Source organism: Ovis aries, chromosome 6 (genome assembly GCF_016772045.2).
Source record: "Ovis aries strain OAR_USU_Benz2616 breed Rambouillet chromosome 6, ARS-UI_Ramb_v3.0, whole genome shotgun sequence".
In the NCBI taxonomy this organism is placed as follows: domain Eukaryota; kingdom Metazoa; phylum Chordata; class Mammalia; order Artiodactyla; family Bovidae; genus Ovis; species Ovis aries.
In genome coordinates, this window is record NC_056059.1 from 12,696,423 (window position 1) to 12,719,762 (window position 23,340).

The 23,340-nt window shown below is 40.5% G+C and overlaps 1 protein-coding gene across 50 annotated transcripts in view; it reads right to left on the bottom strand.

The window, feature by feature from the left end:
* The window catches only part of ANK2 (ankyrin 2), a 699,107-nt gene that overhangs the window by 73,980 nt on the left and 601,787 nt on the right, over window positions 1-23,340 (bottom strand). For 32 of the 50 annotated variants that reach the window (XM_060416751.1, XM_060416762.1, XM_060416767.1 and 29 more), the window contains 5 exons: window positions 21,643-21,741; window positions 20,576-20,674; window positions 16,740-16,838; window positions 15,702-15,800; window positions 7,840-7,912 (listed from right to left, as the gene is read on the bottom strand). In XM_060416751.1, the coding sequence (XP_060272734.1) occupies window positions 7,840-7,912; window positions 15,702-15,800; window positions 16,740-16,838; window positions 20,576-20,674; window positions 21,643-21,741 (469 nt within the window). Of the gene's footprint in view, window positions 1-6,572; window positions 6,627-7,839; window positions 7,913-15,701; window positions 15,801-16,739; window positions 16,839-20,575; window positions 20,675-21,642; window positions 21,742-23,340 lie in introns of all 50 variants that reach the window. The other 18 variants (XM_060416741.1, XM_060416747.1, XM_060416725.1 and 15 more) reach the window with 1 other exon arrangement.

Below are 23,340 nucleotides of genomic sequence, written 5' to 3' on the forward strand. Positions count from 1 at the left end.
GGCAGAGATGAGTGTATTTCAAGTGAGAGGCTGGTGTGTGAGGGGTCATGGAGGGAAGCACAAACAGTACGAATATAAGAGTAACGTGCATTGCTTTCTGAGAGAATACTAAGTGGAATGACTTAGCGTTAGTCAGTGTTCATGTTGGTGAGCAACGGGAAGAATCTACGAAGAAAGTCTGTCTCTGAACACAGCAACGAGATCAGGAAGCTTGGACATTTTATTACAGGACTTGTGGGACTTTCCGCTTTCTCCCTCTTGTATAACTGGTAAGTCTTTACACAGGAGTATTTTTATGAGTCAAATAAGTTGGGATTCCCCCTTCGTTTATTTCTGGGAGACAAAAAGTTCTAAGATCAATTCTAAGACTTGGCTTATTAAAACACAAGTATTGTCTGGATATAAGCCTAAATTATTTCAGAAAAGAAAATGCAAGTTTTGTTAACCTTTGAGAAAACTAAGCCTTATTTATGAGAAAGTAGAGGGGATGGCTGAATTCACGGTGACATATAAAACAAGCTGTACTTCATGGATCCCTTGAGCAAAAGGCCTACAGAACTATTTAAAACCCAAAAGTGCCTGAATGTACTCTCTCGTTCTTGCTCTATCCCCCACTCTACTACCCCAACCTTCCTCTAAGCTCCAGCAATCAAATAGTTGAGCTTTGCCTTCTAGCATCAAATTCCTAATTTCACCCAGACTGAGGCATCCTACCCATCCCCAGAGTCAATGGGCTTTTGCATTTCATCTTGCTTCTCATAATTTGCCAGCTCTCACCAGTCTCTTAGCAACCAAGATGGTTACAGAGAACAAAGACAAGTCACAATGAGCTTCAATTTCTTCTTAAAATCACTCACAAGTGAAAGCATTAGCCGCTCAGTCAGGTCCAACTCTTTGCGACCCCATGGACTGTAGCCCACCAGGTTCCTCTGTCCATGGAATTATCCAGACAATAATACTGGAGTGGGTTGCCATTCCCTTCTCCAGGGGATCTTCCTGACCCAGGGATCAAACCTGGGTCTCCTTGCATTGCAGGCAAACTCCTTACTACCTTAACCACCAAGGAAGCCCCCAAATTACTCAAAATTCCTTAATAAAGTAGGGCTTACACTTCAGGTTCTCTGTCTTATTCCTCCCCTTCTTCTTCCCCTCTTGTCATCCCTAAGTGGACAGAAGATTTACACGGTGAAGGAAAGAGAAGAGAATGTCACTCAGCTGGACTCACTCCCCGTCTCGAGAAGCAAGGCCCAGTGTCAGCAGTTTTACGTTGTAGAAGATGCAAATGAACTTAGCCTGCCCCTCCTGTGCATGTAGTTATATTAAAAGACAGAAAGAAAGCAACAGGAAGAGGACACTTTTAATCAAATATATCAAACTGAGTGACTGTGGGGATACGTCAATGCACAACTGAAAGAGCCCTTATTTCACTGAGTTCGTGAGAGTGGATGTCCTTTACATCCGTCCACATTTCTGCATTTTGATGGTTTTATTACAGTGCTATCTGCCCAAGACAGCTGCTACATTAAAAAAAATTGCACCCTAGGCTCTGTATTACCAAATGTGAAGTTCAAGGGTTCAGAGACCCCTTCGGTGGCCTTGTGTCTATCCTGATGCCCGATTATGTTTCAGAGTTGCTCAGTCGCGTCCAACTCGACTCTCTGCGACCCCATGTTCTGTAGCCCGCCTGGCTCCTCTAGCCATGGAATTCTCCAGGCAAGAATACTGGAGTGGAGGTCCTACAATATAGCACTTGGAACTCTGCTCGACATTATGTGGCAGTCTGGATGGGAGGGGAGTTTGGGAAAGAATGCCCATGTATATGTATGGCTGGTGGGCTTCCCTGATAGCTCAGTTGGTAAACGATCTGCCTGCAATGCTGGAGACCTGGGTTCAATCCCCAGGTTGAGAAGATCCCCTGGAGAAGAGAAAGGCTACCCACTCCAGTATTTTGGCCTGGAGAATTCCATGGATTCTTTATCCATGGTGTTGCAAAGAGTCAGACACGACTGAGCAACTTTGACTTTCACTTTCACGTACGGCCAAGTCCCTTTGCTGCCCACCTGAAACTATTACAACATTGCTAACTGGCTATACTCCAATATAAAATAAAAAATTTAAATAAAATGATAAAAAAGAGAATACTTGAGTGGGTTATGATTCCCTTCTCCAGGGAATCTTCCTGACCCAGGGATCAAACCCAAGGCTCCTGCATTGCAGATAGACTCTTTACCGTCTGAGCCGCCAGGGAACACTAACGTCTCAGAGAGAAATGGTCAAAGACGCAGAATCCCAACACGCTGGTGTCAGCGGCCAGATGCTAACCCAATGTTGGAATTATCTGGAAAGGTGCGTACTCAGGTACTATTCTCTCCATAAAACTCCTCTCCCAGGACATGTGTGTATATACCATGCTATTTGATAAGTGTCTGCAGTGTGGGATGGAAAGCAGAAATGTCTATAGACATTAATGAAAAATAAGTCTGGAAAAAACATGATACAGATAATGCTTTAAATGTTATTATAGTGTCCAAAAAAATAAGACAACCATATTCTTGCCTTTCAACGCGGTAAGGAAGATGACTTCTACAGTCCAAGGAGAGCCTATCCCGGCCTTTAAACCCTCATCTCTCATCTTCCTGAACTCCTGTCTGTTAGAGCCTTTATTCGACCTCTGCTTCTCTGCCAGCCCTGTCTTTCCTCAGAAACGTCCGTGTTCCTGCCCTCTTTGGAATACAGTAATCTCTTCCTCCAACCCTTAGGCCTTCTTTATTTCATACTCTGAGTCCTTTTCCTTTCACAAAGAGAGGCTTTCTGTTTTTATAAAATGAATCAGGGGCCAAGAGGTGACTTCTTTGCAAAACTCCCCTCCTTAATTTCTCTGACCGTAAATCCTCCCTGGTCTTCCCCCTGACATCTTTGAGTCTTTCTTTCCAGTCTCCACTCTCCTTAAATGTGGACACTTCCCTTCCATACTTTCTTCTTATCTGATACATAACCATGTGTTTCTAACACGTCAAAGGCCTCCTGCATTTTGCTTACACACTTTGTGCATCCATCCCAAACCTCCCTCACAAACTCAATGCGCACAGTCAAATGTTTCCTGGGCTGCCCCCCCGAACTTGCTACAAGCGTCTCGGGTTCAGCATGGTGACCCCCGACTCATCTTCTTCCCCACCTTCCTCTTCATCCATCTGCTTCTCTCTGCAAATTCCCTACGTGAACACACAGTACAACTACTTCCCTACGTGAGCCAAGGCGGGGAAAAGGGATATAGGACTACTTTCAAATAAGATTCTGAATTTAAATACTTAACCCTTATTTGTTCAAGTACAGTTCTACAGGCTTGGAAAGAGTTCATGACAGAGTGGTTATACCCTAGAATTCTTTGTCTTATCAACTCTCTTACTTGTTGTAAAATAAGTAAAAAGCAAATTACTCAAAAAGAATTTTTTTTTTTGCGTCATAACAAACCTAAAGTGAACTTCCTTTCTGTTTCTTATATTTGAACAACCCCTTCCCTGACATTACATATTTACTTACTTAACAGAATTCTACTTACTTCACAGAATTCTGACTGCCAGATTTTAGGAGTTAACTTGTTTTTCATTGTATTCTCCAATTATTCCAAACAACTTCATGAAAACCCTTTCCTACTAATTGTATAGCATTCATGTATTGCTTGCTTTCAAAGTTTCCTATTTTAATATCCAGAAACTAAAGAGTCCTCATGGCCTGAGCCACCGTCAGTCTCTAGAGGGCACAGATCACAAGAGTATGGGAACAGATACCTACGCACAGTGGGAAGGGCCCAGGATTCTTCCTCCTGACAACTCTTCACAATGCCAGGAAGAAGGAGAGTCTCTGAAATGCTCCTGAGGTCTCTCCCTCTTAAGACTACTTAGCACTTCTGCAGTTAAGTGTGTAAAGAACTGAAATCTGGGGGAGGTGCCATCCTAAGGTCAAGAGTTCACAGTGGAAGTAGGTCAAAAGGAAAAGACAGGTGTGCCTCTGTATTCATCCCAACACTCAGCCACTCTGGAGTTCTCTTGATTATTAGGACACACCATCCCAGAGAACGAGTGGAGAAGTTTGTACAAACCTCCCGCTCACAAATCCCTGAGTATAAGGGACACATGGGTCACATTTCCACAGCTAATTTAGTTACACAGGTGTTATAATCCCAGAGCCCCATCATGTAATTTACGGCTGGGGAGCTGAGTCAGCAAAGATAGGAAGCAGCTCACAATCCTACGAAGATGTAAAGGATTACATTGGCAGCTTGGTTTTAGTCTGCACAGTAGAATATTCTTAGACGGAATTCCCACTTCTCTGCCATCTGACTTATTTTACATCCTGACTGAGCTATTAGCAGCTTTCCAAGTGGGTTTAGATTCCACATCTACCACTTAGTAGCTCTGTGTCACGGAACAAACTACTGAATATGTTTAAGCCTTAGTCTTCTCACCCTTACGTGAGTCTTTCTCACCTGAAAATAAAATGCGGGGAAATCCACAGTTGATCTCGTATGGATGCTACTGAACAAACTATTGAATATGTTTAAGCCTCAGTCTCCTCACCCTTAGGTGAGTCTTTCTCACCTGAAAATAAAATGCGGGGAAATCCACAGTTGATCTCATATGGGTGCTTTGGGGATGGGATAACGCTCCGAGCGCTGTGATGTTTACTGCTTTCTTCTCCCTCAGATACCTGCTTTCCACAGCGAAATCCGCATGTCTTAACGCGTCAGCCACACTGAATGGCTAGATCCACCCTGTGTCCCCCTCTGTACTTTCCTATCTCAGGACCTTCCGTCCTGTTCCTTTTCACGCCCTAAAACCTGCGCCACCCTCCTATTCGTCTCTCAGCAAGTCCACGAGACCATGCTGGGTCCTGCTCGTCATGTTCCCAGGCACACACAAAAAGCGGATGGCACAGTGCCTTCAGCCGCGCTTCATGAATTTATCCACTGCATCTCCATATATGTTCATCTTTGATTCTGCCTCAGTACCAGTCATAGCGCTTACACACAGTAACATAACTTTCACCATCTGCAGACTGGATTCATGAACGGAAAATTCTGATTTCACTATAGCAAGTTGGCCTGCTAGGACATCTATACTTGGCTTGAATACTCTTCTAACTATTGATACACAGACTATTATTAAAACAGTAGAGTTGTAAAGAAAACAGGGATTAGCTAATACTGTCCAAACACATGCAGCTGTACTTCGCCCATATAAATGATGGTAGGTTCCAAGAAAACATTTGAAACTCACAAAAAATTAAAGGATTGCCAATGTCAACTAGTCAAACTCTTTTATACTAATTGTACTAAAATGTTACTTCACAATACTTAGCTATATTCTACACGAGAAAATTATTCGACTTGAATTTCTTAGTAGGGAAAAATGCTCCCTGGTGGCGCTAGTGGTGAAGAATCTGCCTGCAATGTAAGAGACGCAGGAGACTCAGGTTTGATTCCTGGGTCGGGAGGATCCCCTGGAGAAGGGAATGGCAACCCACTCCAGCATTCTTGCCTGGAGAATTTCATGGACAGAGGAGCCTGGTGGGATGCAGTCTACGGGGTCACAAAGAGTCAGACACGACTGAAGCGACTTGGCACGCAGGAAGCCACAGGAAGCTTCCTCTCTCACCGTGAAAGATATTCGTGATCATTCACCAATATTCCTTCAGAGTTCTTATCACTAATAACTTTAAAAGTTTTAGCAAAAGTATATAAGATGCTATAACTAGATCTTATGTTATGCAATGCGTAGGTTCAAGAGGTTGTTTCATACAAATGAAATTTCTAAAACCTCAGTAAATACTTTGGAAGCATTAGCCATTGGAATTCTTTATCAAGTATTTTAGAAATAAGGAACTATTTTTAAATTTAATAATCACTACCTAATTTATCTCATTTATAAATTTAGATTTTCATGTAATAGGTTTCCTTAAAGTGGTACCACATGTATTTTGGAGTCTTCTTGATAGAAAGGATATTTTATATTATTCATTTTTCCCTATGTGCCAAAGTCTCCCCTAAATTTTTAAAGATTACTTTATTTCTAGGTAATTAAAAAAATTAGATTATAATTACTAACCAAATATATTTTTAACTACATCTAAAACAAATCTTTATCCAAGAATGGTACGACTACATATTCAAGCAGTCTAATGAAGTTAATATGTTCATGCTAATTCAATGTCAACTTGCCAAAAATTAATTTTTCTCTAAATTTGTATTCTAAGAAGAAATATCAGTTTCTAAAAATATTTCTATAGTGTCATTAGATAGTGTAATTAGTTAATAGGTCTCCATAATAGTTTCAAATCATTAGTATTATAGTATAAGCAATTCAAGGCATTAAACTTCCAAATTAATACAATCCACACACTCAAGTACACATGGAAACAATTCCACTCATATTACACGTGCTATATAAAACAAAAACAAAAACAGATGAGTATTAGGCACCCAGATGTAAATATTAAGCAAGTTGCTTCTAGCCAGTTAAGAAAAATTTAAAGCAAAGACAGGCTTTCACTCCAACAATTTCCTCGAAAGGTACCTGAATCACTAAGGACTTCCCCATCAATAAAGTGGTCACCAAACTGTTTTAAAGCTGTTCAACATGTAAGTGAAGATAAGAAAGATGATCACACAAAGCAAAATAGAGTGTGCAAATACGAATGCAGAAAATTGGCAAGTATTAGGATGGAAGACAGAATCATCATAATAAATACCCGGAACCATTATTTTTGGCAACATCTTTCAATCTGACCCAACATTTGTTTGTTCTTATCATAAGTTCTTACAAAAGTTGAGACAACTCAATGTCTGTCACTGATAAGTGAATTAATGAACTGGTTTCCAACGAGGGCATCTCAATGGAAAGTCTGGCCTTATGATTTTATCTTGAAGAACCTAAAGAAATATCTTTAATATTTCTCCATAAAAGCAGTTAGCATGGGGCCTACTACTAGGGCCAGTATGGCAACAGTTTTTCAAACATATACACTTGCTACGTGCATACATATGTACACACGTTTTTCAGACATGTACGCCTGACCAATAGCTGTACTACTGAAACTTGGTTATTCACTTTATTCATTCACAAACTTTTTAGATTTTTCTTTTTGTTCAAGAAAAGTCAACTACTCTGGTGAAGTACAGTAGTGCAAACCTGCTGGCTGGACCTCAAGCATAATACCTCTTACCCACCCCAGAGAGTCCCTAGCGCTCCTCACAGAGCTTCTCAGAACTTTGAAATCCACTGGCTCAGATAATTTTTATCAACTTTTAAACTATAGCAGGCACATTTTCTGACTTAAAGAATCAAATCTCAGGTTTAATTTCTATGCTATTCTTAACCTTCTCTAAGGCTATTTTCCTCTGGATTTAAAGTAGATTCTGTGTGATTGAACCAATCAGAAAGCAGAAATTTCTCAATGTACCCTCGATAAAACATGCTTTAAGTTCTTTTGCTTTCAGGCATTTTAATAAAGAACATATTTTAGCACAGTTAAACCATACTAACAACAACTGTGTTATCAGGTAGACATTTTAACAAATGGTCAGTTTCCAGTTGCTTTCCCTTTTCCCAGTCCTGTTATTTAGTCATTAAAGATAACACCAGTTGAAAATACATTAACAGAATCCTCCCTCCCCTCAAACTGAAAAAGTAAATGTACTGAAACGAAGGTGAAAAAGTGACTTTAAGCGCTAAGATGTTGTCACCTACACCCACTGTACCAGCTTCGTCCCTGAAAAAAAGAGATGATTTCCTTCATGTAAGATCGTGACAGATTTCATAGGAGATTGAATAAAAGTCTTACCTTCTTCATCAGAAACATCAAGAACCTCAGTCATGGTCTCAGGAACATTTAGCTTGTGTTTTTCAGTGATAGTCTGGAAAGACAAAAATCATTAATGTTCAACTTAAGACAAAGGATTAGAAGAATCCTAGAGGAGAACACAGGCAGTAGCATCAGCAAGTGATCAGGCCCTGAGCACGCCGTCTCCTCCACGTGGACATTCTGGAAACTTACTCTCTTACTCTCCTTTACGGAAGTTCCTTTGTTCTTTCTGAAGATAAACGACCATTTATTCCAGTGAAGTTGTTAAGAGAAAGTTCATTATTTTGAGTTCCCATTTGCAAAACACATTCTTTAGCAATGGCATTAGAGCCATGTGGAGGAAACAGATTCATGTTTTCAGGGCTTCCCTAAAATGGACTAAGTTATGTCTCTAGACAATCTTTAAAAAGAAGCAGTGAACACAGGCAATCTATTACAAACAAAACCATTGGTTAGAAGTTGTAAGCAATGTGACAGGCTTGGGCAGAAAATATGATGCATGTGTTCTGGACCAAGATCAACAGTGGATGGCCAACCATCCTTGCAGACTTTCACTGGGCTACAATTCTGGCTTGCTACTTAGCCACCTTCCACAGTAGCACCCCAGAGCTGCCAAATTCTCTGCCTTCCAGCCCTGACGTACCAGGTAGGGTTACGAGATCACGCTCTGGAGTCTGGCTGCCTAAGTTCAGATTCTAACTTCATCACTCATCAGCTATGAGGCCTTAGCAAAGCCTCTATTTTTTCCATGCCTTAATTCCCTCATTTATAAAATGGGAATAATAATACTACTTCCTAAAACTGTTATGAAGATTAGATGAAACAATATATAGAAGAGCTCTAAGAACAGAGTTTAGAATATAATAGTATTCAATAAATATTAGCTAGCATAACTTATCATAATTTGATATTAAGTTAGTCTTAAAAACAAAGGTCCTCTGAACTTTTTAGTCATTCAGGCACTCAAGAAACATTTTGAGTGCCTATTCCATGATAGGCACTGTTGAGACACCAGGGATACTAAGGTGATTAAAAACTAAAGATAAAAAGTCAAATCCCAAAACTTTAAATATCACTTAGAGATGGCTCAGTCTCTTTTTTCTGTATCCCTGTCTCTTGTTTCTGTATTGAAAGTGTATTAAGTACATCAATTGGCATAGCCATGAGAACGTTCAAAGACTAATCTCTCAGAATAAAGAGTATAATCTTCAACTAAAGACACCAAAATACAGTCAATAGGTTGTCAAGGTTTTTAAACTTTGCTGCATAAATATTCCAGACTTGTTTGTCTTTAGTATCTCATTACCAGCTCGTTTCTTTCCAAAAGCATTAAAGAACTTCAAATATATTTATAGGGAAATTCAGTTGATTAATTTGAAAATATATTTATATGTGTGCTGTGCTTCATCTCTTAGTGATGTCTGACTCTTTGCGACCCCAAGGACTGTAGCCCACCAGACTCCTCTGTCTATGGAATTCTCCAGGCAAGAACACTGGTGTGGGTTGCTATGACCTCCTCTAGGGGATCTTCCCAATCCAGGGATCGAACCCAGGTCTCTGGCATTGCAGGTAGATTCTTTACCATCTGAGCCACCAGGGAAGGCCAATATACAGGCATAATTTCTTTGTAGTAAGAGGGACTGATTAAATTATAACATGATACTGAACAACTTTTCAGCAGCTTCCCATTTTCTTCAGAAAAAAACTTAATATAGTTGATCCCTAAATAATTCAGGTTTGAACTGCATGGGTCCACTTACATAGGCTATTTTCCAAAAGTATTTACTACATTACTATATGATCCGAGGTTGGCTAAATCCATGGATGCGGGACGGGGCATGGCTGACTGTTAAGTTTCACTTGGATGAACTGCCTAGGTTGTCAGGGAGTCAGATGAACTGGCTTCGATAATGCCTGGTGATGTAGCCAGAGGCAGGGAGACCACATCGCTCCCCCAACCCTGCATCCGTGTTGGCAGCCACGTTCTCTTACGCCTCCATTTTCCTCCCATAACCTTTTCTTTACAAGAAATGTTCTTTTTTTCTTTTCCTGGCTCATGTAAGATGTAACTTCCTTGGAGAAACACTCCTTGACCCTCCCCAATGCATGTATTTGTTTAGCTGTGTTTATCTGCTACTACTCACTCCTACAACATCATGGGGGCCACACCACACACACCTGTACATGCCTTAGCCGCCTCCTACCTGAGTGTGAGTCATTAAAGAGATGGTTTCCACAGAACCAGAAACATAGTAGGGGCTTCTCAAATACACAGAGGAACAAATCGATGACATAAAATTATGCAAATACATTTAAAATCCACGTAATGACTACGCAGATTTCCTCTGGGAAGAAAAGTAAAGGAAGAAATGGAGAAAGCCTTATGTTATCCAGAGGAGGGCACACTGAAGACTCTCGTAGGAAGCTCAGCTTTCCAGAATGTTGCTTCTGATGTTCAAATAGTTCCATAATGTCTTATTCACTGAAAACAAAGTAAACACTGTAGAAATGACAAAAGCACCTATCCAAAATTATGGAGACTAACAGGGGGTAAATAAGTATTTGATGAATGAACAAATTTTAAAAATACACCGTTTGGTTATAAGATTAATTTATGAATTGAACACAAAAAGATGATAATCTAAGTTCTATATCAATGGTTCTCAACTCCAGCTGCGTATTATAATTATTAGAGAAGTTTAAAACATATTATTGCTTGGGTCTCAACACAGTCAATTAAATCTGTATCGTTTAAGAGAGGAATCAATTACAGGTGTTTAAAAAATGTTCTTCGGGTGGGTCTATTGTGCAACTCAATTTGCAACCTGTTACCCTTTTCCTGTATTAAGAAAGTGCATAGATTGCAGGAAAATGACTTTTTTTTTTTTTGCATTTTATATATAGGATAGAGATAATGAGATCCTATTAAATTATGACTGCTGGGGAAACTTTAAAAATAAGTCTAAGTGTAAATTAAATGATTTAAAAAGTTAAGGGATATCTGCTGTATTAAACTACACTAGAAAGTCAGTTTTTGCAGAAACGTTCTAGAGTAATTGTCCTTCATTGGAAATAGTTCCACAAGAGGATGCGTCTCAACTTAAAAACTGATAGAAATATACTTTAAATAGGTAACTTATATTGCCCAACATTCTCAGTTTCTGTTTCAGATGCTGATAATGTGACTGTATTTTCTCTGAACTCGTGACAGCAGAACTAGCTTTGCATTAGTTTGGTTACTGCATGCTATTAAAGTTACTATCAGCAAATATATGTGGCAACAGAAAAAGTAACACACTGATCATATTAGTCATGGATATTTTTTGGTAGATGTTAAAAATGCCTTCTACTTACAAAGCAGTAAATATAGGACGCATTTTTACATGACATAGTGTCTGACCTTTAAAAAATCATCAGTGAATATTTGTTAAATGGATAATACGTCTTGTACTCATGACTAATGATAAAAGAAATGAAAAAAAAAAAAAAAAAACCCCATCCCTTTAAATGAACTGTCCTTTGAAAACTTGATTAGCCAAACATAAATATAGTTTTGGGCAACTCCATCTGAATAGTCCACAGAAAACAAGGATATAATTAAATGATCATAGGCATCTTCTTCTGCTATAGAATCTCAGATTCTATGGTCAAGACTAGAAACAACTTTAAAATTAAAATGAGTAGTGCACAAAGTGTAAGTTTAATAGGAAGTAGTTAAATCATATATTGTGGCAAAACAAGTATTTGATACCCGGCAGACTTAACTTACATAATAATGCAGAAAATAAAACATGAGTCCTTAACATGTTATTTTTATAAATGGGGGATAACGCCTGGTTTGTTTCATGTGAAAGAAAAAGTGTGCTTCACCGCCCTCCATATGGTCCCCTGGCCAACCATTCCCTTAGTATCACATACTCTGCAAGTCACAGCATTCGGGGCCACCCTAGCTAGTGTACCGCCTTCCAGCGGCCACAGTCTCCCATCAGTACCGCAAGCTCAACCTTTATACCAACTGTACATGTTAACATAACTTCTGTATATGATTTAAGTACTATGTAAGTAATATTTTTCTATTAAAGGTTGGAAAGTCTCAATGAAGGTGAATTGCCAAAAATAACTGCTACTCATATGTGGTTGAGACAATTATAGCACATTGGGAAAAAATATGTCAAAAGTTTAAAAAGGTTCTGCATTCAGAACCTTTTGCAGAAGGTTCTGAATCAAAGTGTTCTGAGTGTGTGACTCAGTGTTCTGAGTCAAAAGTTTTAAAAAGTTCTGTACACAGACTATCTCTTTTAAGATAACATTTTTATTTATTTATTACTTTTATTATTTTTTACTCATTTTTATTTTAGGTTATTCAGTATGTATGCCCTACGTATCAATGATCATATTCAACACAAAACACAACACTTTAAAACTGTGCAAATAACTGATGATTGCTGATCAATCATCTGAGCCACTGCTCCCTAGCGGCTCAGATGGCAAAGAATCTGCCTGCAATTCAGGAGACCCAGGTTTGATTCCTGGGTCGAAGATCCCCTGGAGAAGGACACGGCAACCCACTCTAGTGTTTTTGCTTGAAGAATCCCATGGACAGAGGAGCCTGGCGAGTTACAGTCCATAGGGTCGCACAGAGTTGGACAGGATTGAAGCGACTTAGCACGCACGATCAATACCAAAAGGATGAGTCATAGCTCACAGTTCTTCCAAAGTGCATTAGGAGATTGAGCTTGCTGGCTTCTGTGGCCAGAAATGTGTCCCTCCCACTTTGATGTCCATTCCGGCAAACAGACAATAATTGTAATCCCTGGAGAATGCTCAACTGTCTCATATTCCCTGCTGCGTCTTATGAAGCTAGAAAAGCAAAGGTTAAGGAAACAAACTGCAATCCCAAAATGTCTCACAAATTTCTGAAGCAATGACTTTTCCTTTACAAACTGCTACCTCACTCTCCTCTCTACACAATGACTTTATTCATACTTTGGGGTAAAGAACTCTGGAAGGAGGAATAGCTAAGGAGACTTTCTCTGATGGCAAAGAGCTCACATGGCTGTTCAAATGGTACATTGTACTAAGTGAATGATGTGAGGTTTGTATGTTAGGTGTGTGGCTGTAGCTCAGCTAATACATTCAAATGGTAATAATATTAAATTTAATTTGGCTTATTTTACATATTATTAAATTGCTTCATGCTATTTGCCTACCACCAGTGAGTAGTTCCAAATAATTTTTAGTGAATCTATAGACTTTAGAAAATGATACTGAATATGATCCTTCCATGAAAATCAATAAAGGGTATTATTTATGTAAGTTTTTAAAAGTTGAAAATTCCTATTAAACTACTTTTAGTAAAGCCAAGGTCAATTATATCAGAAAGATTAAGAATATGGATTTTGTAATCTGACAACCTAAATTTGAATCCTAGATCTACCCTCAATGTTTGGCATATTTGTAACTTACTAAATAATTGTCATAGCTTTAAATATCATCATTATGTGGAAAAAGAAAGAATGAAAATCCCTTCTGAAAAAGAGTATAAAGTCATAAGACCTACATCACAAGAGGAATAAGTTTGTATTTTCAATCCTTAGACCCAAATTCCATCTCATAAAACAATGAAACTCATAATTCTAAGAATCCAATTCTAAGAGAAGCAGAAAAGAAAGATAGGACAGTAGCAAAGCATGTAACCGGTAAAACTACCCATTTAGAGAAAGGGGGTACTCGTGTGGTTAACGTGGGCGATGAGTTCTCATTTTGCGTACTGAAAGCGGTTACAATCTAAAACATTTTATTATGTTTTATATTTATTTGCTGGCTTTTCACACAGAAATTTGATTGCTAAGTACGGTGGTTTTTATTGGAGCAATGCTTATCGAGACAGCGTAAAGAATAATAGACACAAGAAAAAAAGCTCACAGAGGAGCTTTGAGGAGTTTTCACATCCCCCTAGAGCTACATGTGGAGATATGACCTATGTCTGATTTGTGACAAGGTATCTGAGAACTTGTGTGGCAATAGAATTTAAAAGCAATTGCTCCTCTTTTAAAATATAGCTCTGAATGGTTAAAGTATCACTCTAAGTAATATTTATGAGCCTGAGATCTTTTTGAAACATGTAAATTTTATAGTTTTGGTAATATTAAAGAAGATTTTCTTCCAAAACTTAAAATCTCATTTTCCACTCCCCCTACACTGTAAGTTATTGGTCGGGAGGAATAATGTTTTTATCACTGATGACTCCAGCACCCAGCACGGAATCCAACACACCTTTTATATCCAATAAACACTAAATGAAAGGAAAGCAGGTCACGATAGCAAAAAGAGGCCATCTAGTGGCCATTTGATAAAAACGCATATACATGACTCCTAGAAAGAAGAGGTTATAAAGTTGAGACGACTAGCACAAATGTTTAGCCAATCTTGCTACCTAAAGTTCCACTTATCTGTGATGTGCACACTGTTTCAAAGGTTCCAAATAAAGACATACGTAAAGGTCCCTAATGTGAAGATTCTCCTGGTATAAGAAACCATACAGTAAGAAAAAGCCATTACGATCCATTCATATACAGTGACTCAGACAGCGCTAGATGGTGACAAGACTTGTTTTTCTCCTATATAATTTATGAATGCTATGCTTTAAATCTTTAAAAATATTGTCGTGTACTGGCCAAAGATTTCGCTTGGGGAAACAAGCAGTGCCATTTTCTTATCTAGATTCAGTCTGTGTCTTGCAGTTCATTAATACATCATCCTTCCACTCTACTTAAAACTTCATGTCAAACTGCTTCAAGGTCTGTCAGCAGGGACTTGCTGCCAGCCTGAAGAACAAAATTCTCTTCTTCTTCTTCACATCTATCAAAAGAAGCAAGAGTTCTAAAACTATATGCATCGCTCCTAGCTTGGAGCATGTATTAGAACCTCATTCAGAATTTTTTACTTGTTGATTCATGATCTCATTGGATCTCATCTCATCTCTAAGGAACAGCTAGTGATCTGCTGTCACTCTACTTTTCTACTTTAGGAATAGAAATTATAGAGCTGTTGTTCTCGCTCAAAGAGGAAAGTTAATAAAGAAAAGCAAAGAGCACTGTTAGCTGTGAGTCTCCCTCTCAGGAGGCCTCCTTTAAGCTCTGCTCCAACTGAATAGCACAAGAGCATTAGGAACAATTGCATCACGGTCTTCACTATTCCAGAGTTTCTCTGGCAAAGGCCAGTGATGATCACTGGCCTAAAGAATCAGCACTTGTATTCCATATAATGAAAAAAAAATTAAATATACACTCTGTCAAGATGCAGACACGGTTTCTCTCCTAAGCACACTCAATTTTCTTTTTGAATAAAAAATAATACTCAGAAATAGGAAGAAAATCAGGATGAACTGTTCTCACTGCGAATGCATCTGAGCTAGTCCTGAGCTAAGAAGGGGTCAAGGTCTTCCCAGCGTCTGGAGTGACCTTCAGGCTGAGATGAAAAGTGGAGTGTCCTACCACTTTGCCAGCAGTGCGTGTCACACCCAACCCCAGCAACAGGGCAGAAGAGCCAGAGAAAAAGAAGTGAGTCACAGAAAAAGGGCTAAGTGGTATAAAGTTGCATTCTCACATTTTATATGGATTTACGTTGACAAAAGGAAGCTGAAATCCCTGTATGAGCTGTGCAAATGCGTTTACATCTGCATACTTCAAGGTACACAGGCTCTTTACAATATGTTCACCCAAAGTCTCTACAACCTGTTCACACAAAGAAGTTCAAACACTCAAAACATTTTGTAAATGAAAATGCCTGTGGCTTAAAAACCACAACGGAGCCAAAGTCGATGGGTTCCTTTTACTTACCGTGGTGGTGGTGGTGACCTCCTCCGTTACAACCTTCAGGGTGTCCACCACGGAGATGTAGCCCAGACGCTTAGCAATCGCCAAGGCAGTGTTGCCATTCTGAAGAGCGAGCGAAAGAGAGAGAAAGGGAAGTGAGAGCGGAGTGGAGGGATGGCGGGGTGAGCCAATGAGCTCACCCGCGGCTCCACATGAGCCAGCATTTTCTTCCAAAACAAGGCACAGCTTAGGAAAATCACTAGTTTTTACCATTACATCTGAATCTTCTTTGTAACTTCTTCAAACTATAGCCCAGGTCACCATGGTAACACAACAAGCTGCATCTGCCTGCTCTAATAAGAAGCACTCGATTGCTTTAACCCTGAGGTTGTCAAGGAAGCGCTCCGGATTCTGTACTGTGCTTAGGAAGAGTCACCTTTGAATCCAGAAGGAGGCCTCCGAAGAACAAGAATCAAGTACACTCAGCCCTCATCAGAAGGCAGGCCATCTGCAGCAGGTAAGATGTTACCACAGGGAACGCGGCAACATATTTAGCTACAGCTGTTGCAGAAGTTCTCCGTGCAGCAAAAGAACACTAGCAAGCAACTGAGGCCCCAGGCCAGGCCACTGGGGATCTCGGTTGGTTTAATTGCACCGCTTAGTTTACATTTCAATGGCTCCACATCCCAAAGAGCTCAGTCGGAGCCAGCGGCCTCAAAAGGCGTACTCCCTTAAGAAGATCGGGCGGGAGGGGTGGACTCCGCTCCCAGCCGAGAGCCAGCTGGAAGCCGAGCCTGCTTCCGCAGCCCGAGCCGAGGGCCCCCTCCCGGGAGGGAAAACTGAGTCAGGCCTCTGCGCTCTCTCCCGGGACCAGCGCTCTCAGAAATCACATGCTGATTTCTGGAAATCCCGGGCTTTCCCCCCCCCCGAGTGCGGAGGTTTAAGAAGGATGTAGGGGGCTGGGGGACTCAGCTCGGCCAAGCGGCTCCCGGGAAGGGGGATTCTGAGTTAATCAAAGGGAAAGAGGGGCTGCGTGGTGAGGGGCAGCCGGCGCCCCCTTACCGCGGTGGTGGCGTTGGGCTTGGCCCCGTGCTGCAGCAGGACGTTGATGATGTGCGTGTGGCCCTGCTGAGCGGCCTGGTGCAAAGGCGTGTAGCCATTCTGTAGACGACGGCGGCGGCGGCGGCGGCGGCGAACCCAGCGGGGGTGTGCGGGAGAAGGAGGAAAACTAGTTAGCCTTCATTTTGAATTTCGTAGTCTTATTTACACCCAAGTCGGCGCGGAGGCCTGTTTCTCTGGAGCAAGATATCACCAGCAACCCATTTTCTCAGCAGCAAAACTCCCTCACACCTTATGGTCCGCTAAACAAAGAGGCTGGCTTCTGAAATTAGCAAGATCAACAGACTCCAAATGGTAACTAATATTATATTTTCACCAATTAGCATTCTAATTAGCATTCACAATGGATATGCTGAGGGAGGAGATTTATAATGAGGAAGAGTATTATCAAAGTGATTCCTTCCCTAGGAAAAATGGAAGCCTCAACTGTTTAACTGAAACCTCGGAGGATCATACAAACCAGTTTGTTCACTGCGACTTCCTGCGTCACTAACCTCTGGGCTAGTTTTAGCAATTCTAAACCAGTGACAGTACATCAAAATCTTCTATTCCTTTCAGAAAATCTTCAGTCAAAGATGTACACACTGAACAGAAGATTTCATTGGAAGCTGAGTGGCCCAGTTTCAAATAAAAACTCCTTTAAAAGTAGGTTCTTTTAAACATTCTGGTCTGAACTTTCACTTAGATCAAAGTTCTGCAACTGTGATTTGTGAAAAATTGTAGCTGAGGTTAGTGAGAAGCCAATCTTGCTCAGAACTCTAGGAGTGCTAGGGATGGTACAGATTGGTTGCATGCTGCTGCTGCTGCTGCTGCTAAGTCGCTTCAGTCGTGTCCGATCCTGTGCGACCCCACAGACGACAGCCCAGCAGGCTCCCCCGTCCCTGGGATTCTCCAGGCAAGAGTACTGGAGTGGGGTGTCATTGCCTTCTCCGGATTGGTCGCATACGCACATCAATACAAGCAAATTGCACTGGAATCCTTGGAGGCACAGTGAAACAGTAATAGCTGTCGTGTCCTAAGGACCCATTTTATGCCAGATATTGGATCTTATTCTCTTAATCTTTACTACCATTCTGAAAATGAGGGTGCTTGGTACATAGTAGGTGTCTTATAAATGAATCCATGAACAAATGAGTGAATGAAGAACTGTCTCCCTATTTCAGAGATGATGAAAGTGAAAATAACGGGGCTAAGTCATTTGTTCACAATCATTCTAGGTTCCGATCCTAGGTAGCAGATCATGAAGACAACGACCATCAGATTACTTTTTTATTGTCCACCTGCCTCAGCCCTGAGTCCTGGGCTCTAAGCTCTGGGCAGCCCATTCATACCTTAAACGTGTTAAGAGTATACATCCCCTATTTCTAGTGCCACTCCCTCTTCATGACCCACAGGCACATTTGCTTCTCCTGTCTACATGAAGTGACTATCTCTATGCTGTTAAAAAGAACACTACAGGCCCCAAATAGTCACTTATGCCAGGCAACCCCACCACACTGGGGCTTAACACCTAACCTAATAGCAGCTTCAACCTCCCCAGAAATGTCGACTTAATTGTCAGTCAGGAATTTTCTGGTCAGCACCAAGGAGATAATCCACCACGTGGGCCCCCTGCATACAAGGAAGATGAGGTAATCTGCCACTGAGACCCCTTCTGTCTGCCATACATAGGTTACTTTTTTTTTTTTCTTTACGACTTCCTTGTTCTGCATTTAGAAACCCTTCCCTTTCTGTCTTCCTTGGGAACTCCTCCCTACTTGCTAGATGGATGCCACCGATTCATGACTCATTTAATAAAGCCAACTAGAGCTTTAAAATTTACTTGACTTAAAGACTTTTGAAAAAGCAATGCACAGGGTGTCACATGACTCCGTCTATGCTTTCACTTGGGCCTTTCCATCCATGGGGATGTACCGTATGTGTGAGAGTCTGTCTGAGGATCTCTCAGACTGCAATGTCATCAGCTCAGCCTTGTCTGCTATGTATCCCTGTAATGAGATGACTCCAGGAAACCTGGAAATAAAAATCAACTTCAGGGACTCTGAAAACATAGCTGTTGCAGGCACTCTGCTCTCAAATCAGGCAATCCATGGATATTTCAGGAGCATAAAATAAGTAATATTTCTTAATTTTTTTTCCCCTTTCCATTGCGTTTATAAATACTACACCAAAGTTTTACAAACTTTTCCAAATTTTTATACCAAGTGATGAACCTTTGAAGAGTAAAGGAAATACACATATTTTCATAGCATCAAAACAATTTGTAGTAACTATGGTTACATATGAGATGTGAGGAAGAAAACTAAATTTCTTCTCCAAAAGTGTCATTCTATGTGAAAACATTCTGAAGTGTATTAAAAGACTGTCCTTTGGGGTATGGATCAATCCTCTGAAGAGATATGAAAAGAGAATTCCAACTGCAAGTAAAATCTACATAGTTCACTTTTTAAAAACCTTAAAAGTTAAACTGAGATTTTTCTCTAAATGTCCATTTGAATGCAGATCAAACCCAAGGGAGACAAATGATGCTATCTAGACCACATGTTTGGCTCCTCAATATTATAACTATTTCAACAGTCAAACACCTAAGATAAAAATATAGTAAATATTTTCAAGTTCTGCCAAAATCTCTTTGCATTGCTGCATTAGGCCTTACAAGAGAATACCTGGATTCCAAGTCTTTCCTGTAGTACTGGTATGTGAACTGACTCAGCCAAAATGGTATTACACATTAATGCCTGAGGGAGACCTCATATTGGAGCTTTTAAATAAGTCTCCAAGTACAGTTTCATGAGAACTCAAGAACTGCTCAGAAACTAGGCAGTCACCATTGTTGCCTGGGCCAGATTAGAAGTTTTGTATCTCAAATGTTAATAGTATAATTTTAAAATAACTTTAATTCACTTACAAATATGCTTATGTATAGACATGCTTTTGTTTATGCTTCAAAGAGGATATGAAAAAGCTAACTTCTGAAATTTGTGTATGTTTCTAATTAGTATCACCTTGAATGATGACTTTGAAAAATCCTGAATGTGCTCACAGTAATTTACTTGAGCCTACTCACATAGCTGAAAATTGGGGATTTGTGATACATAAACGATGCAATTATATACATTTTGGACTAAAAAAAAATCGGAGCTCGTAGCTTACACTATGCATAGTACCAACAGTTATTTCACCCAGTTCTCTTCCCTTGAAAAAACCTGAACGTACTGAAGTGTGGTGTTATGTTCCCATCATGCTTTGCAGGATAGACCCCTTCAGATTACCCCAGGAAACATACTCAGCTCTATATTATCCTTGAAAACTCCCAACCCAGGCTTACCTATTACTGCCTCACTGAGCACAACCACGTGGTATTCCAAATGTGACAAGAGTTCATTAAAATGAAAGGCAGGCAGTCCAGGCGGCCTAATTGTATTTTCTCACTAAGGGAGGAGGGCTGGGGGAAGGGGGGTCAAGGCTCTGAAACAAGGTAAAGGAAATCGGCCTGAACATCAAGATGTTCTTGCCGGCATCTATTGCATCCTGCCGTGAATTGTTAAATCAATGTCAGCTACTTGAACTTCCTAACAGAAGTAGTTCTGAAGCTGACCTACATGGCTGTCAAAGGTTATTACAAAGAAAAGTCTCAAACAATTGCACAAAGCTACATGGCTTATTCAAAATCACTAGAAGCACTAAGAGGAAAATATGTAACTATGGTGAGCTGGTGAAGTGTCCCTGTGGCTGAACCAATGGTTCACAGAAAACAGAAATGAGCACAAGCATTTTACCTTGGTTTTTGCGTTGACATTTGCTCCCTGCTTCAGAAGGAAGTTGACCATTTTCACGTTTCCATAGTGACAGGCCACAATTAAAGGAGTGTAACCAAGCTATAAAGAATAATAAGCAAGTTACTACTCCAGTGGTTAACACTGAAGGGGAGAGGGATTAGGGAGAACTTCAGTTCTGGGAGGATTGGTAGAAATTCTGTTTGCTTGTACAGATATTATTAGCAGATGATATATGCATCCTGTGGATACAGACATAGAGCAGACCTCCGAGCACAGGAACTTAATGCAGCACAGCAGATCCGTCACTGGGCAACTTAACCTGACAAAGAGCTAAGAGAGAGACACAGATAATAGGATCTGAAAGCAAGGAAGAGAGACTGAGTCTAATAGGATCCAGAGGAGACGCACAGAACACAGAAAATTTTGTGTTTGCTCACCTATGAGAATAAGGTGAGCTCGGAGAATTTAATGACAGAGAGAGAGAAGAGCTGTTTAGAAATCAAGGACATGGAGGCAAGCAGGCACAGAAAGAAGAAAGCAACTCATTTTGCCTAACAGATGTGATGAGGCTGCTGCTGCTGCTAAGTCACTTCAGTCGTGTCTGACTCTGCGACCCCATAGATGGCAGCCCACCAGGCTCCCCCATCCCTGGGATTCTCCAGGCAAGAACACTGGAGTGGGTTGCCATTTCCTTCTCCAATGCATGAAAGTGAAGTCGCTCAGTCATGTCAGACTCTTAGCCTGCAGCCCACCAGGCTCCTCCACCCATGGGATTTTCCAGGCAAGAGTACTGGAGTGGGGTGCCATTCCCTTCTCCGATGTGATGAAGGGGAAAGGGTAAACGTAAGCCTGCAAAGTTGGAATCTTTTGGTATCTTTTGCTATCCATTTGACTTGATTCCAGCAAAAATGGAGCACCGTTACATATCTGTGAGCAGAGAGAGCCACACTTAAATCAGAATGGCCGTCTGAAGGGGCGGGGACTTGGACCTGGGGCGACATGAATGTGGGCTGCTGGGAATCATCCAGGGTAGGGCCTGTCCCGACATCAACAGTGACTGGCCTTACCTTTGTGTGAGCATCCTGATCAGCCCCGTGCTTGGTGAGAACATCGGCGACATTCACTTTATCTTCCTGGGCGGCAAGGTGTAAAGATGTGAGTCCACTCTATGGAGAGAATGAAACAAGGGGGTTACATGTGAAGAAGAAAATACACAGTGGCATCTATAATAGCACGTCGTGCAAAAAATCCTGGAAAATTCAGAACCGCTCCCTAGAAACTGCATCTTTTGATATCTAAAACAAACCCTGCAAGTGAATATAACTTTCCATCAAGACATGCTCTCTAAGTTAATCAACACTGCCCTCAAATTACATTTTCTGTATTGGGTACTTATATTACGATGTGAGATTTTAAAATAACCCAGCTAATAAGCTTCCAAACAACATTCATTTCAAACCCGTTCTGATTCTCCTGCTGAATCTATTTATTCACTTGAATAACTGATCAACCAATTACTACTTCTACTTTATAACGGCAGCAATAATGTATATTTTCATCAGTAAAACATCACATCAATGTAAAAAACATCCAGAGTTACAGGAAATGAGTTCAGAATAAATTTCTCCAGCACCCAAAGACAGGATACTATTTTAGGGATTTACCTAAGTGATAAATAGTGACCCGATCACTCATATATCACGCCATATATTTGGCCAGTTATATGTAAATTTCCTGGCATAGGTACATCAACTAATTACTTTAAGTAATTAGGCATGCAGATGAAGTACAGTTAAGAATTAATAAAAGAATAGAGAACGGAGGGAAAAGTGATTTATTGTCAATGACAGCCTCACTACATATGTAAGTATCTCCCATCAAGCAAAACTGAAATTTAAAGGGTATCTTTAAAACCTAAATCACTTGTATGTTTAAAACGTGTTTTTTGAGTACCTCTCATATGCCAGGAAGTGTCCTAGACACTTGAAGACATCAGTGAACAAAAGCTGCTGCCCTTTTAGAACTTACATTCCAGCTACCAGGATATTCACCTGGAGAATCCCAGGGACGGGGGAGCCCGGTGGGCTGCCGTCTATGGGGTCGCACAGAGTCGGACACGACTAAAGCGACTTAGCAGCAGCAGCAGCAGCAGCAATAGGATATTCATAAAATATGTTTATCTCCTGCTGTATCGTTCAAACACCTAGCGTATTTATCCTCTCCCGGTGCATCTTGCCTCTCCATACTGCGCTATCCTACTTGTCCTCTCAGTTGGCACTCTCACTCCCCGAGCTCATATCCAATCAAAGTGTCTCAACTATGGCCTGCAGGCCGGCTCTCCTGCAGTCTGCTTGGGTTGAGAAATCTAAACCACGTTCTTCAAAATTCATGCTCTCTAGCCATGGTGTTACTTCTATAAAGTGACACGTTCTCTGACCTTTAAAAAATCGAAGTAATAGCTACAGAGTAAAAAAAAAAAGAAAAAGATTCTCCAGCTAGAGAAAGTTTAAGTCTTTATGTTTAAGTCTGAGGCCTTTTAATTCGTAGAGTTCTGACTGAGCTCAGCTTTGAGTTTCACAAACCGTAAGAATGAGATGGAAGATACACCCTTCTGCATGACAATGTTATCATTTCTAAACAAATAGTATATAGTCCCAAAGTACAAACATTATGAATATTAGGACAAAGCAGATTTTTCTTCATACTGTTATTCTCTATATTAAAATAGCAAACATAAAATTATTTCCCCTTAGAAATAAATAATC